General features: G+C 41.3%; 2 protein-coding genes and 2 non-coding genes across 4 annotated transcripts; 3 read left to right on the top strand and 1 right to left on the bottom strand.

Moving 5' to 3' along the window:
• Positions 1 to 101: 101 nt before the first annotated feature.
• MRPL18 (mitochondrial ribosomal protein L18) lies at positions 102 to 3132 on the bottom strand. The gene is made up of 4 exons (XM_026109853.2): positions 2936 to 3132; positions 2093 to 2273; positions 609 to 843; positions 102 to 307 (listed from the first exon to the last, which is right to left on the bottom strand). Exons 1-4 carry the CDS (start codon positions 3003 to 3005, stop codon positions 236 to 238), a joined length of 558 nt encoding a protein of 185 aa, XP_025965638.1. The 5' UTR covers positions 3006 to 3132; the 3' UTR covers positions 102 to 235.
• Positions 3133 to 4223: 1091 nt separating this feature from the next.
• On the top strand, positions 4224 to 13929 carry TCP1 (t-complex 1). Its single transcript, XM_026109802.2, has 12 exons — positions 4224 to 4422; positions 5928 to 6013; positions 6880 to 7008; positions 7620 to 7717; positions 8037 to 8147; positions 8868 to 9049; positions 9899 to 10025; positions 10352 to 10527; positions 11347 to 11470; positions 12736 to 12928; positions 13240 to 13403; positions 13631 to 13929. The coding sequence occupies exons 1-12, from the start codon at positions 4350 to 4352 to the stop codon at positions 13842 to 13844; spliced, it is 1677 nt and encodes a 558-aa protein (XP_025965587.1). The 5' UTR covers positions 4224 to 4349; the 3' UTR covers positions 13845 to 13929.
• Positions 5264 to 5399, top strand: LOC112989007 (small nucleolar RNA SNORA29). The gene has a single exon (XR_003260688.1). It is a non-coding gene; the product is annotated as a small nucleolar RNA SNORA29 (small nucleolar RNA).
• On the top strand, positions 11529 to 11661 carry LOC112989006 (small nucleolar RNA SNORA20). Its single transcript, XR_003260687.1, has one exon. It is a non-coding gene; the product is annotated as a small nucleolar RNA SNORA20 (small nucleolar RNA).
• Positions 13930 to 13969: the final 40 nt, after the last annotated feature.

Genomic DNA, 13969 nt, shown 5'->3' with positions numbered 1-13969 from the left:
AATTCTGATGTCTGAGTGACCAATGGTCAGGCTAGACTATGACAACAATTCTATCCTTACAGTAATCTGTTCATAATTTTAGAATCAAGAATATGACACACTTCTGTCCATTTAAAAATATTTTATTATAAGATGCCATGCTCCAACTTGCTCCAGCTCTGGACCTTCACCGTGCCTGCACACGCACCTAAACAGATGGTTGCTGTTCCTTGGCAAGTTTTCCTGACAGTCTGTTTTATTGATAGATTCTTCGTGGCTCATACAGAACAACACCACCCTCCCTCATAGCTTTTTCAAATTCCTGAATCTTGTTTGAAAGATTAAAAGAAAAAACAGAGAGAGAGAAATGAATAAATAAAGTTTTTCCCATCCCACACAAGGAAAAAAAAAACAATCAGCACTGAAATATCATTTGGGAACTGTTATGCAGAGAGCCAGAGGTTAACAGCCTCACTAAAACGTAATAGGAATTGCAGCTTGTCAGAGTTATCGTTTTGACTGTTGCAAAGAGGGATTTGTCAAGCCACATAACACTGATGTTCAAAAAGAGTAAAATTGACATTTAAAAGGAAAAAGAGCAAAACAATTTTAAGGAGATAGATACTTGCCGAGTCACAACGATGCTCCCAGGGGATAATTGCTTTAAAGTTCACAAAGTTGATTCCTGCTTCCAAACAGCGCTGTGCCATTACATGGCCAAGGTTTTTGCATGCTGTTACTCCTTTAGGGCTGTACAGGTGTCTCTTTATGGCCCACTCTCGGGTAGAAGCAGATACTACAACATCCCCATTACAGCGCTCAACAAAGGCTTCTACATAATGCTGTGTCCGCTCAAGCCGTAATCTGGATAAAAGAAAGAAATATCATGGGATAGGAGGTGTTCTCCAGATCCGAAGAGTGAAAACTGTTAAGTGCTTAAGTACATGTTATATGTGACTCACCTTATGAAACAGAACTGAATGCACTGGAACAACTGTAATAATAGCAATAATGAATTTTTGTATTGCTTTTATTATCTGGGGTTTTGTTTCCTTTTATTAGGACATAAAACAGGACTTGAAGCACTTCTGACTCAGGCTTTGGTGCACATTTACAACAGGTTGAACAGCTACTGAGGATACAGTGGAGGGCAGGCAGGCAAGTAACAGCAGTATAGACAGGTAATCAGAGTTCTGATTAAAACTTTTGAAACATTTAAAGCTTTTAAATTATGGCTGGTGGAAAAGATGACATGCTTTTATTCAGTGCTGTCACATTAAGAAATGGTGTCAATTTTTTTCTGCCTACATAAAGTCTAAATAGACTGCTATGGGTGATGTTTTAATGCCATAGCTCTCATATTGTAACACTTTAGCAGTTCAACAGAGTGAAATTCCAACTTTTCAGCGATTATTCAGGTGCACAGTCCTACATTCTCCCAAATCAGCAGTCATTTCAAATCTTGCACTGTACTGGTACAGGTGCTTTTGTACTAGATCAGGGAACTGCTCCAGCTGAAAAATAATTTTAGGTCTGTTATAGAGTCTCTTAAACACTTCAGCCTACACAGCAGGTAGCAAATTGTCAGGAGCAGTAAGTGCTTAAGCAGTACTGCTAAGCAATAACATGTAACCACAGATTATTACTAGCAACTATTTTCTATTGCTCTTTCAGACAAAAAGAGATTTTCAGATATAAACAAACTGGATGGGACTCTCCCCTCAAGATGAAATAATGATTTTGATTGGCCAACTTAAAATGAACTTATTTTCCAGAGGACAAGTGATCATTGTTTTCTAAAAACCAGGCTATTTTTGTGCCTCAAGTAAAACAAAAATATGTGGTCAGAACAGGCATAGAACTAGGAAAACTGTAAGTTAAACAGTAGTTCTGTAATGACTGCTACCTTAACAGTAGTGGGAAAGATCGCAAACATGTACACTAACTTTCATATGATGATAGGCAACTGTTCTCTTAACATGAAAGATACCTATAAATTAAGAACAGAAATAAGGGGACAATTGATTCAAAAAAGTGCATTCTGTAGAAATACCAGCTGATATATTTTATTTCTTTTGAAATCCTCATTTCTGGTGGTGGCTTTTTCACTCACCTGTGCCAGAACTCTCGCTTTGGCCATGTCGTCTTCCAGCCACGCTCCTTCCTAGCCAGGGCCAGCTGCTCCAGGTTCCGAGGATTCCTGTTAGTGAAGGCGGAGGCAACAATCTCATTTTCCCTTGTGTCCACCTCGCTCTCAGTTTTGAGGCTGTTTGTAGTTGATGCAAAACGAAGACCTCGAAAGAAAGCAGAAAAAACTCTGACATTTAAAAATACATGTAGTTCAAACAGTGGTATGAATACAATATAGATCAAAAGAGCCTGTAAGGTTCCAGGGCAAAGTTAACTTTGTGTTTTTAAAATAGATTGTTACCAGACCTCAACCTCTTTCTCCTGTTTGTGGGGTGGATTGCAAACTAAAAATGAAAAATACATAACATTTCAACTGTGGTTCAAGACCCACATGTATAATATTAATTCAAGCATAGGTAGAAAATGCCTAGGGTGAAGGCTTTACAAAATAATCAGAAGGAACTGCACAAGAAACCAATGACTGTACTATCAAATAACAACAAATAATAAAAATCCTACACTCCACCCAGCTTAACTGGCACTAATCTGCACAAACACGAATCTGCTGTTAAGCTGCTGCATCGGGTGGCCAAAGTATCCCTGCTACACAACTTTTCGACACAGAAAGGCAGCAGGAAGTGTGACAGCCAGGGCCTTGCCCTTGCCACCAGCCTCCGACCTTCTGGCCAGCCCCCGCCCCGCTCCATAACAGCTCCGATAGCCGCCACGGGCACAGGCCGGGAGCCCGGCACGAACTGGGGCCTGCGCGCGGAGAGGCAGCTTCACCAGGGCACCCCGCCTCGCCCAGCAGCGGGGCTGGCCTTACCTGCCGCGCGTGTCTGCAGCCGCCCGGCCGCGGCCCCCAGCAGAAGGCAGCTCCGGCTCCTCAGCGCCATGGGGAGCCGGGTCAGCGACGGCAGCCTCGTCCCGTCCCCCCGGTCAGAGGCACCTGGGCGCCGCCATCTTGGGTGAGGCAGGCACCTTCCCCCGGAAGGCGACCTCTGGGGGACTTCCGCCCGTACTTGATGATGTCACGCGAAGCGCCAAAGCCATGTGACGGTCCAGGCAGCGCGGGGAAGGGGGCGGGGTGCTGGCGGCGCCTCGCTGACACTCGCAGCGGCCGCTTTAGGGGTGGCTAACGCGGTGCGTGGAAGCGTGAACATCGTTCAAGTGGCTACCTGGAGAAACAAATCCCTGAGCGAGAATACATCGCTTCACAGGCGCCAGAGTCGCGATCCCGGGCTTTCATGAATTTTTCCCACGTGTAGCAAACGCTAGACGCACGGGTCTACAAAAACTTCCCAAAACTTTTTGTAGCTATAATCAGGAAGATGGTAAATTGCGTTAAAGCGCGAGGTAACAGTTTATAATAGTATTGACAAAAGGGTGTGGAAAGGCCCTTAGATATTAGTAACTACAGACCAGAACTAAAGTTCCTGTAATTGAATCTAAGAAAACATCAAACTGTATCCCAGGATCTTGTTTCCCGTTGAAATCGAGAACGTGTAATACATGCAGATTTGACAAGAAAGGGACGTAGATTTAGATCGTTTTCCAGCATTTATCAACACTACAAAATAGTGACTAAAGCCACTAGGAAAACTGTGTACCGTTCTTAGAAAAATAAGTGGACCTGGCAGCTTTAGCATTTCATCGGTATTAAGTAAACGGTGAAGGAACAAAAGCCGCTTAGTCTCCTGCCCGAACTGAGGCCGGAGCAGGCAGCGCAGTACGAGGGATACCGGGGCACCGCCCGCTCTTCCGCTGCTGTAGAGCTTTTGTGAGCTTCTTGCAACTTCCTGCAACTTCTGCGGGGACCCGGAGCCCGGCACGACGAGCTGACCCCGAGGCAAAGCACCTGCCATCGGCCGCCTCCCGCAGCCGGCCCCGCTCGCGGGACGGGGAGGGAGAGGGGCACTAGGGCGCACGCGCGAGCTCCCGTCGCCTTCTAGAACCTCCTGGAACTGCCCGTGGCCCCTCGCTCACTGCCCCTCCCCCGCAGTGACGACTCTGACAGCGGCAGGGGCCAATCGCGACTGGAGACATGGTGACGGCGGGGCGGGGCCCGCCGCTGGATTGGGCGGGTAGGGCGTGGCCCCGCCTCCCACTGGCAGGCGCCTTTCTTTTGCCCTGTGAGCTGTGGGTGGGTGGGGCTGGAGTGCCCATCGTTCTTTGCGGCGATCTCGGAGCTCTGTGTGGTGCTGTTCTCTTTACGTCTGGCGGCCTGGCCCGGCGGGAAGATGGCGGCGATGGAGGGGCCCCTGGCCGTGTTCGGCGAGCGCACCAGCGGCGACGCGATCCGCACGCAAAATGGTAGCGGGCCGCGGGTAGAGGCTTGATGAGTGCGGGGGAGGGGGTAGAAGGGAGGCAACATGGCGCCGCCGTGGGCGCTGCCATGTGCTTAGCCGCCTACCGGGAGGGCCAGCCTCGCCGCAGGGCCGCTGGCTGCCGGGGCGGTTGGGAGGGGCCTGCCCGCCGTGGAGGAGGGGCGGCACCGCTGTCTACCCGGGCTCAGCGCGGGCCTCGGTCAGACACCTGGAGCCAGCGCAATCGTGACGCCGCTTCCGAGTGTCCGGGCTCCTACCTCTCCGGGGCGAGGCGATCCCGGCCCTTTCTTTTTCCCTTGGTGTCCTGGGGCGGTGGCGGCTGCTGCTGGTTGCAGGCCGGCGTCGTCTTCTGCCTCTTTCGGGGCCGAGCTGTGGCCCGCGTCCCCAGGGACCGGTGGTGAACCGGCAAGGCCTGCGGGAGGGGACCCTTACTGCTCCGCAGCGCAGGGGAATAACCTGCTTTGGGCGTGGGGACCCTCCTCGAGATAAGCGTCTTGCCGTTCGTTTTTCTAGTTCTCAAAAATGTCTCACATTTCTCAGGGTTTTAAACCAAGTGTTGGGGTAAGGCTGCAAATTCTGAGACAGTTCTCAGAGTAGCTCTTGAGCAGGTAAATGACAGAAGTAGCTGAAGATTTATCTTTTGATCACTGTGGGAGTTTGATGCCGTTTTTATAGCTTAAGGCACTCAAGATGAAGACTCCTTAGTCTTCGGTTAAGAGATAATCTGATAGTGACAAGCTTGATGGTATCAGGGGTATCTGCTTCTAGAAAGTTGCAAATTACTCATCCAAAGCAAGAGAAATAGTTATGTCGTTTCAAAGTAAACTATTCCCATTATACTACCACTTTTTCAACTTTTAGATTAAGTGGCTATGCTTGTGGGATAGAGGAAAACTTGCCACGGTCTGAAGGAAAAGGTTGATTGTATCTTTTTCCTTTATGAAGTTGGCAGAACATCATTTAAACAGGCCAAATAAGTGTTTTGCTTTAGTTTTAGTCACAGGCCTAATCAGAGTAAAAGGATGTGTTGCTAGTTCGTATATGGTGATGCTGTTGTTCCGTATCTGCCCACTTGAATGTGCTTCTTTCTTTGTGGAGCTGGGGACTAAATGGGGGTGAAGTTTCACAGCATGACTTGCTGCTACCAAAACAAGCAGTGCAACGAACTGCTCTGCGAAGCTGCTCCCAGTGCTCTTCTGACCTTTGTAGTGTCCTCAATTCACATTATAACCCAATGGAAAGCGGTTCTTTCTCTGAGAAGTTATTTCTGTCAAGTTAGTGAGCAGAACCAATTTGGAGGGAAAAGCGAAGAGTGGCACAGATTGTATTCTTTAGTAGCAGCAAGCCATTACACAGCTTTGCTGAAACCCAATCCTGGATTAGGTTACTTTATTTCATTTTTCTGAAGTGTGGGTTCCTGCCATATTGTTTTGTAAGCTCGAGTCCCCTTAAAGTTGGAAGGATGTAACCTGTTTTATTTCGTTTATGCAGTTACTGCTGCGTCTGCTATTGCCAACATTGTGAAGAGCTCTCTTGGGCCAGTTGGTCTAGATAAGATGTTGGTGGATGATATTGGGGTAAGTAATCTTTCTGTAAGTAAAAAGTGCTAGGAGGACTTGCATATCTGAATAGGAGTGTTTTCACTTAAAGTGCTTCACAGGTCTAATGTTCACATACGCATTTGTTCTTTCTATGGTGCGGGGTGGGGGGAGAGGAGAGAATGGACAACTGTAATGAAAGTGAGCATACTAGCTATCACATAGTTTGTGTTACATTATCTTACTGTAATTTAATGTAGTAAATTATTATATTAAAATTGACTCCTTTTGATATGTAAGTGTTTGTCAGTACTTAGTAACATTGGTCAAATTCATAGGAATGAATACCACTGTTAAAGTCAGGCCTCATAGTGGTGGTGTTTTGTATACCCAGATTGCTGCAGGAAGAAAAGTAACATATTTGAATGAATTGAGATAAACCCCGTAACCATGTTAAAGTCTGTTCTAATGCCAGCTTTACAGTCTGTTATAGTATTTTTGAAAGTCAAAGCAGTGCTGTTTCTTAAAATATTATATTCAAGTATATTCATTGTGCAGTACGGAATCAAACTATTATGTGCAAGAAGGTAGATGAGTTTCTGTTGAAGAACCTTTTATTTCTGTAAGATAAAGATAGTGTGGGGGAGTGCAAATTCTACACTAATAACACCTCTGTCTCTAGAATGGGACTCCTGATTTAAAAAAAAAAAGGGGGGGGAGTAAACATTTGGCATAATTGGTTGTAATATGGGTTTTCACAAAGAATAATTATCTCCTGTTTTTATTTACAAATATTGTGAAACACTGTGGTGTTTCATAAATAAAATAGAAATAAACTTAGTATTAACATAATATAAACAGAATAGAAATAAACTTAGTATTAATGTTTGACTTCTGAAAATTAGGATGTGACCATTACTAATGATGGTGCAACCATTCTGAAACTGCTAGAGGTAGAACATCCTGCTGCAAAAGTTCTTTGTGAGCTGGCAGACCTGCAAGACAAAGAAGTTGGAGATGGGACCACTTCAGTGGTAGGTACAATTTTACAGGCAGATGTGCCAAAACTCCATGTTTCATGACAAAAATGCAGCTTTTGATTTATCCATTATGAATCTTGATGCAGTGGGGGTCAACTTTATAGAATGAAAAAAATCTTGTAGTTTTCTGAATAAAAGCAGATTACAGAATAAAGAAATGAGACGTTGATGTTTTACGAATTCCAGTTTCCCATACTATTACCATTTAACTGGTGCTCTGGATTGGGCTTCACTCAATGCAGTGCCATTATTCCTGTCTTCCATTCTTGAAGATTTAGGGTAGACCCTTAATTGATGTTCTGAACTTTTAATCAGCAAGAGAAATCAAAAGGTAGTTGGGCTAATAAATAAGGATGTTAAGTAGTAAAAACTTGCCAGAGACTTGTGATATTTTTGAGCCATTAAATAATTGATGAAAAAGAAAGGAAAAAATCAGGTGGCTTTTTCTTGAGGTTGGAAGCTACTTGCAGTATCAAGTTGCAAGTACTTTTTTCCGCTGAGTAGACATTGGACAACCTTTCATGATTCTGCTTTCCACTCAGTGTTAACAAGTACTTATTTTGCTTGTATGGAACATGTGTATTTAGTGTTTGTATTTTAAACAGGTAATTATTGCTGCAGAGCTTCTAAAAAATGCAGATGAACTAGTCAAACAGAAAATTCATCCTACCTCCATTATTGGTGGATATCGACTTGCTTGCAAGTAAGAACCTATAATACAGTTGAAGTGTACTCCAGTTTTTCAAGTACCCTGAGTGCGTGCTTTTTGTTCAGCTCTTTATTTATGAGTGCATTAATACAGACTCCATGGACCAAAGTGGTTATGTTTATTTTCTTTGTTGTAGCTTCAATGTTGAACTTCTATATTCTTACATAAAAATGTCATTTTTACTGTCCTAGAGGATGAACTGGTTTCATTGCTATGTTCTTTGAGGTAACATTTAGAAGGTCTGACAACATGCAAGATTTTCATCTTTTATGGGAGTGGTTTTCTTTAACAATATTTGGTTTTTATTCTACAGGGAAGCAGTTCGCTACATCAATGAAAATCTTATTATTAACACTGATGAATTGGGCAGAGAGTGCCTAATTAATGCTGCTAAAACATCAATGTCCTCCAAAATAATAGGAATGTATCCTTTAACTTGATCAAGTTATTTAAAGAAGAATGGTTGTCTGGAGAGCTTGAGTAGCTAAGCCAGTTTCCCTTGCAGCAGTTGCTGTGGATGGGAATAGTAGTCAATCTATCATTTTATAATGGGGTTGTAAAGGACACTTCGCAGAGCTCAAAGTCTGGCATGGGAAAACATGTTCAGACTTTTCCAAACTATTAAAACCTGGATAGACACACATACCCTAATAGTTTTAACAGTGGATTGATTGTTTCCTTACTAGGTTGCATGTTAGTGACACTGGCAAAGGAATGGTGTGAACAGAAGAATACATTACAGAAATCAAGTACCTGGGGAGTGAAAATACAGGAAGGAAGGTTGCATTTTACTTGGTAGTTGCACAAAAACCTTTATTTTAAGCCTCTATGCTAAAAAGTGAATGCAGATTAACTGTAGCATAGGTATTTTTGTTAAGGAACACAAGATAGGTAAAGTATAAGCAGTTGCATCACACTAGCCTGTTTTAATTTTCACATCAGTTTTTCACCTTTAAAAATTGCTCATTTCTTTAAGGGAATGATAAAGTATATTGTGAAGGAAAATCAGAAAGCTATGGAAGTTTTAGGTTTTTTTTTATTGTGGAAGCAGTTTTTGACTCTTAGTCCAGGCACTGTCAGTGTGACTTTCTTTCAATGCATAATAGTGATTTTCTTCTGAAGTTTAGCCTTAACAGTATTTTAGCGATGGTGATTTCTTTGCCAATATAGTGGTGGATGCTGCTCTGGCAGTTAAATACACAGACCAGAAGGGTCAAGCTCGGTATCCAATCAACTCAGTTAATGTTTTGAAGGCACATGGACGCAGCCAAAAAGAAAGCATGCTTGTGAATGGTTATGCTCTGAACTGTGTGGTGGGCTCACAAGGTAAGAACATACTGTGTTTCATGAAGCTTTTGTGTGAATCTAGTCCTTTCAGTCTTTTTGCATGGATCTTCCTACTGACTCCATTAGTTGCAAAAGTCACATGAGTTCCCAATTCCAGAGCAAGTAAAAAAAAATTCAATCACTTCACCAGTAGCTCCCAAGCTAGGTTCTGCCAGCTAGTTAGTGGTCTGTAAAGTTGGCAAGTAACTGTAACTGATCTTGTATTGGTGTAGAAGCTTTGTTACCTTGTGTGATGAACAATGTAATGAAGCTTCATTACATTGCATGTCAAAGCACAGCAAAATTTCACAGGGATTGGGCATTTAATATAGTAGTTAAGGGTTTTTATTTAAAAACAAAGCTTTTGCTGCTGCTGTTGATTTGTCATACGAAGAATATATCTGTGTGGCAGGCTGCAAGGTATAACTTCAATCATAAGCAGTTTCTGTGCTTGACATCAGCAAGGTAACGCTGTGATCTTCTGGAACATCAGTACCTCCCTTGTGGGAGCTGCTGTCAAGTTTATAGAGAAACGGTATGTTTAGCAGAGCTATGTTGTGGTTAGGTAACTTCAAGGATGTGACACTGACAGGTCAGTTTTTCATGGTCACTTGCTTTTGAGGGGCTGGGGGGGCATAAAAAAGTAACTAACATTTTAGTAAGGTTCAGAAAGGCATTTTATCTCTTCCAGAGTTTTTATTAGTATTTTTCTGTACTAGTGCAGAATTGGAGAAGGCACAAAATAAAAATATAAAAGTAGTATTAGTTTTGTTTTCTAATGCTAATTTAAATTTCTTCTTTTAACTCAGTTTGACAAAATCCTTTTCCTTTCTTACTCTCTCTCCCCAGGTATGACCAAGAGAATAGTTAATGCAAAAATTGCATGCCTTGACTTTAGCCTGCAGAAAGCAAAAATGAAGCTTGGTGTTCAGGTTGTTATCTCTGATCCCGAGAAGCTGGATCAGATAAGGCAGAGGTGTGTGGAAGCTTAAATAACTCAGTGGGGTTTCAGAGGCTTGTTTTGGTCTCCTCTGTTCAGGTGGTTTGTACTTTTGACTGAGCACAAGTAAAAATGTTTTAAATGTTAACACTTCTTGGTAATAGTAGATACTAATTGTAAAAGACTTCAGTTTTGGATGCAGGACTAGAACTAAGTCAATTTCAGGGAAATCCACCTCCATTTGTGCATTTGTGATTTCCTCTCCTTGCAGAGCTTTGCACTAAGGTTTCAGAAAATGGGTTAAAGAATGTGACTGCCAGATTTTAAATCCATTTTTACACCTTCGACATTGTCCTTTGCAGAGAGTCAGATATTACAAAAGAAAGGATCCAGAAGATTCTGGCCACCGGTGCCAATGTTATTCTAACCACTGGAGGCATTGATGATATGTGTCTGAAATACTTTGTTGATGCTGGCGCTATGGCAGTACGCAGAGTTGTAAAAAAGGATCTTAAGCGCATTGCAAAGGCATCAGGAGGTATGTACATACAGATTTTAATAATAATTTTATGCATAAGCTGTATAAGCATTAGCTGCTATTAGGGTATTGGTAACTGATTTTCTTAATATGGTTTCTTAACATGCAAGCCACTGCAGTATGTACGTTTAGGGAATTTCAGGGAGAGAATGTGTAGAGGTGAGCTACTCTTGTTAGGCTTTAATTTCACTGTTGCTTTCAAGTTGGCATTCTGTCAGAGTAAATGGGTACTGTAGGAGTTGATTGCTGAAGAGGCATAGTGAGAAGAAAGGCTGCCTTGCACTGGGAAGGCTTCCTTCTGGAGGGAGTAGGAACCAGAGTCTGTATTAGTTCACAAGTCTTCATTGAGCACACCTTCATAAGCCTATGTTTATGGAGAATGAGTTTTTATTGTGTTTAGGTACCTTGTATAGATAGTTCAAGACAAACCATAAATTCTTAAAACATTAAATACATACTAAACATTAAATACAAAAAAAATTTGGTCCCAAACAGATTTTATCAGTCACTTCCTGTGCTGTTCATAATTTTCTGATAACAATTCTCAAATTTACAAGAAAGCATTTTCATTATAGTAAAGCACAGGAACTTGTACTAGTTGTGGAAAAACAGTAGAAGTTAACTAAGAACAGCAATACTGATTATAAACTGCAGAAAACTGGATTTCTACCTGCGAGTTAGAAGTGTTCTTAGATTTAAGAAAATCTGCTTATGATGCTTTTCTGGTTTTGTTTTTCTTCCTGTACACCTGAAGTTGGCAAAGAATGTGCTGGAACTGAATGCTTTTTTTTGTTTTGTTTTGTTTTGTTTTGTTTAAAGCAACCATATGTTCAACTCTTGCCAACCTCGAAGGTGAGGAGACTTTTGAGGCACTAATGCTGGGACAGGCAGAAGAGGTGATTCAGGAGAGAATCTGTGATGATGAGCTGATTTTAATCAAGAAGTAAGAACCTCTTTTAGAATACCATTTTCTATATAACGTCTGTTAAGTTTAGAGACAAAATCCCATTTATTTGCTTCCATGCTTTCTCAGTGGTATGAGTAGTTATACGCGTGGGAAAGACTACACAAGTCCACTGCAAATTAGAGATGAAAGTACCAGTGTTTCATCTCTTTTGCTGGGGCTGGACAGCTCTCTGTCACCAACCATAATGTATCTGTGAGTCAGATTGCTCTATTGACTTTATTTAAAATTTTGTGTTTGCAAGTTAAAAAAAAAATCCTTTTCTCTAAATAATGTACAGTAAAATTCTGTTAATTTGATAGGGACTCACTATTACAGCATTCACATCACCTTCTTTTAGCAGTATGGCCCTGTTTGATTCCCTTTACAGGCAATAAAGGGAAATAGATACCATCAGAATAATACTATTTGACTAGGGAGATGTAAGCTGAATCTCATCCAGGAAGAAGGTGAAGGTAGAAGAAAGTGGTTTGTGCTGGTTTCATTGCATTAATCATCCCCTTGATAGTGTCAAATAGAAGTCATTATTATTTATTTTTTAATGGGTAAGAAGAGCAACAATTACTAACTCTCCATGCACACTATATTTTCTTTTAAAGGTTTTAGTATGCCAATGCTGTCTGGTATCTGAACACTTGGAGTATCAAAGTTTGTTTAACCTGAACACACCTGCATATTAACTTTTCCACTGTTTTGATATCATTTCTTAATATTCAACTTCTGTAGTCTCATTTTTCAGCTGAGTGTCAGAGTGAACTATTCTGACCATGGTACTTGTGCAGATAAACAGCTGCTTACACTGTACTGCTAGCAATCATTAGCTCACTTGAAGGCTGTGTTATAAAAGGGAACTTCAGTGTCTTCTGTGCTCTCGCTTCCATCCCCAACTGTCCTGACACCATAAATACTGAATTAAGTGTCTAGCTTTCCTAATACTGTTTCTTTCCTACTTGATTGAAAAATGTCTTGCCAGTCATACTTTGTCAGGTAGCTTTCTTTAAAATATGAAAACTCAAACTAGGTTCTTATATTTCAGAACTCTTGACTTGGTAAGTTACAATGTGCAGATCCTTCAATGTAGCATACTAATATTATGGTTTTGTTTTACATGTTAGAAGAATCTGGTTCCACTGAACTTTGTTTAAAAAAAGAAAAAAAAGCTCTGGCAAGAAGAGTTTTAATTATATTCTTTTCAATTTAGCTAACTGACTTCTGATTTGTTTTGTTTGTTTGTGTTTTGACAGTACAAAGGCTCGTACTTCAGCATCAATTATTTTACGAGGAGCTAATGACTTTATGTGTGATGAAATGGAACGGTCTATACACGATGCTCTCTGTGTTGTTAAAAGGGTATTGGAATCCAAATCTGTTGTCCCAGGTGGTGGTGCTGTAGAGGCAGCACTCTCAATCTACCTTGAAAATTATGCAACAAGCATGGTAAGTCTTGCTCAGAGAAGTAACAATACATATGCATTAAACTGGGACAGAATTGGGAATTTTCAATTTTACTTGTACCAGAAGTCAGTGCTGTGGTACATGAAAACATAATTAGTTTACAGAATGTAAGACACTCCTCTAAAATGGTATGAATTCTCTTTTCTCTCATAGATTTAGACTGTGGGGTTCTCTAGCCTAAAACAAGTTTTGTCTGTAAAAACTTCTACCTACTATTGACACTCTTGATCGTGGCTCTATTTTTTTCGTCTTGTATTGCAGCAGTTGGTTTAAAATCTCTTTCCTCCTTGTAGGGATCACGTGAACAACTTGCAATAGCAGAATTTGCAAGGTCCCTCCTGATCATTCCAAATACATTGGCAGTAAATGCTGCTCAAGATGCTACAGATCTTGTTGCAAAGCTGAGAGCGTTCCATAATGAGGCTCAAGTAAATCCAGATCGCAAAAATCTGAAATGGCAAGTATTGATAAGCTATTTCAAGTAAAGTGTGTTGGTGTTGTAGATGGAAAGTTGTTATTATTAGTTTACTGAAATAATGACTTGCATGTAGAATAATATAGACTATCACTCACCTCTTCTGTCATTTACTTCACCATCTGTGTCACTGAGACCAAATTGTTAGTTAAACACCAAACCCTGAATTTATTTCTACATCTTCATCTGATAGTATTTCTTCTTTTCAGGATTGGTCTTGACTTGGTCAATGGAAAACCTCGTGATAACAAACAAGCCGGTGTCTTTGAGCCAACCATGGTCAAAACTAAGAGCCTAAAGTTTGCAACAGAAGCTGCAATTACTATTCTTCGAATTGATGATCTTATTAAACTGCACCCTGAAACTAAAGAAGATAGGGGGTGCTATGAGGATGCAGTTCATTCTGGAGCTCTTGAAGAATAACTTAGGTCCTATTTATGTTTGTGTAACTTACGCTTCCCATTCTTGTAACTAAAATGTTAATAAAACAAGTGGTTGAAGACTGCTATTTTCTTGTGAATGAATTAATCTTCAAAAGCAATGGTGAA

Source organism: Dromaius novaehollandiae, chromosome 3 (assembly GCF_036370855.1).
Source record: "Dromaius novaehollandiae isolate bDroNov1 chromosome 3, bDroNov1.hap1, whole genome shotgun sequence".
Lineage (NCBI taxonomy): Eukaryota > Metazoa > Chordata > Aves > Casuariiformes > Dromaiidae > Dromaius > Dromaius novaehollandiae.
Note: the sequence above shows the minus strand (reverse complement) of the source record. Positions and strands in the feature narration are given on the sequence as shown.

Bases quoted from the DNA above. Each gene is read 5' to 3' on its own strand.
- MRPL18 (XM_026109853.2), bottom strand. From the start codon at position 3,005: ATGGCGCTGAGGAGCCGGAGCTGCCTTCTGCTGGGGGCCGCGGCCGGG. The intron at 2,274-2,935 runs GTAAGGCCAGCC...CTTTCTTTCGAG, and splicing joins GCTGCAGACACGCGCGGCAG to GTCTTCGTTTTGCATCAACT. The intron at 308-608 runs GCAAGTATCTAT...CTTTCAAACAAG, and splicing joins GGGAGCATCGTTGTGACTCG to ATTCAGGAATTTGAAAAAGC.
- TCP1 (XM_026109802.2), top strand. From the start codon at position 4,350: ATGGCGGCGATGGAGGGGCCCCTGGCCGTGTTCGGCGAGCGCACCAGC. The intron at 7,009-7,619 runs GTAGGTACAATT...TATTTTAAACAG, and splicing joins GAGATGGGACCACTTCAGTG to GTAATTATTGCTGCAGAGCT. The intron at 12,929-13,239 runs GTAAGTCTTGCT...TCCTCCTTGTAG, and splicing joins AAAATTATGCAACAAGCATG to GGATCACGTGAACAACTTGC.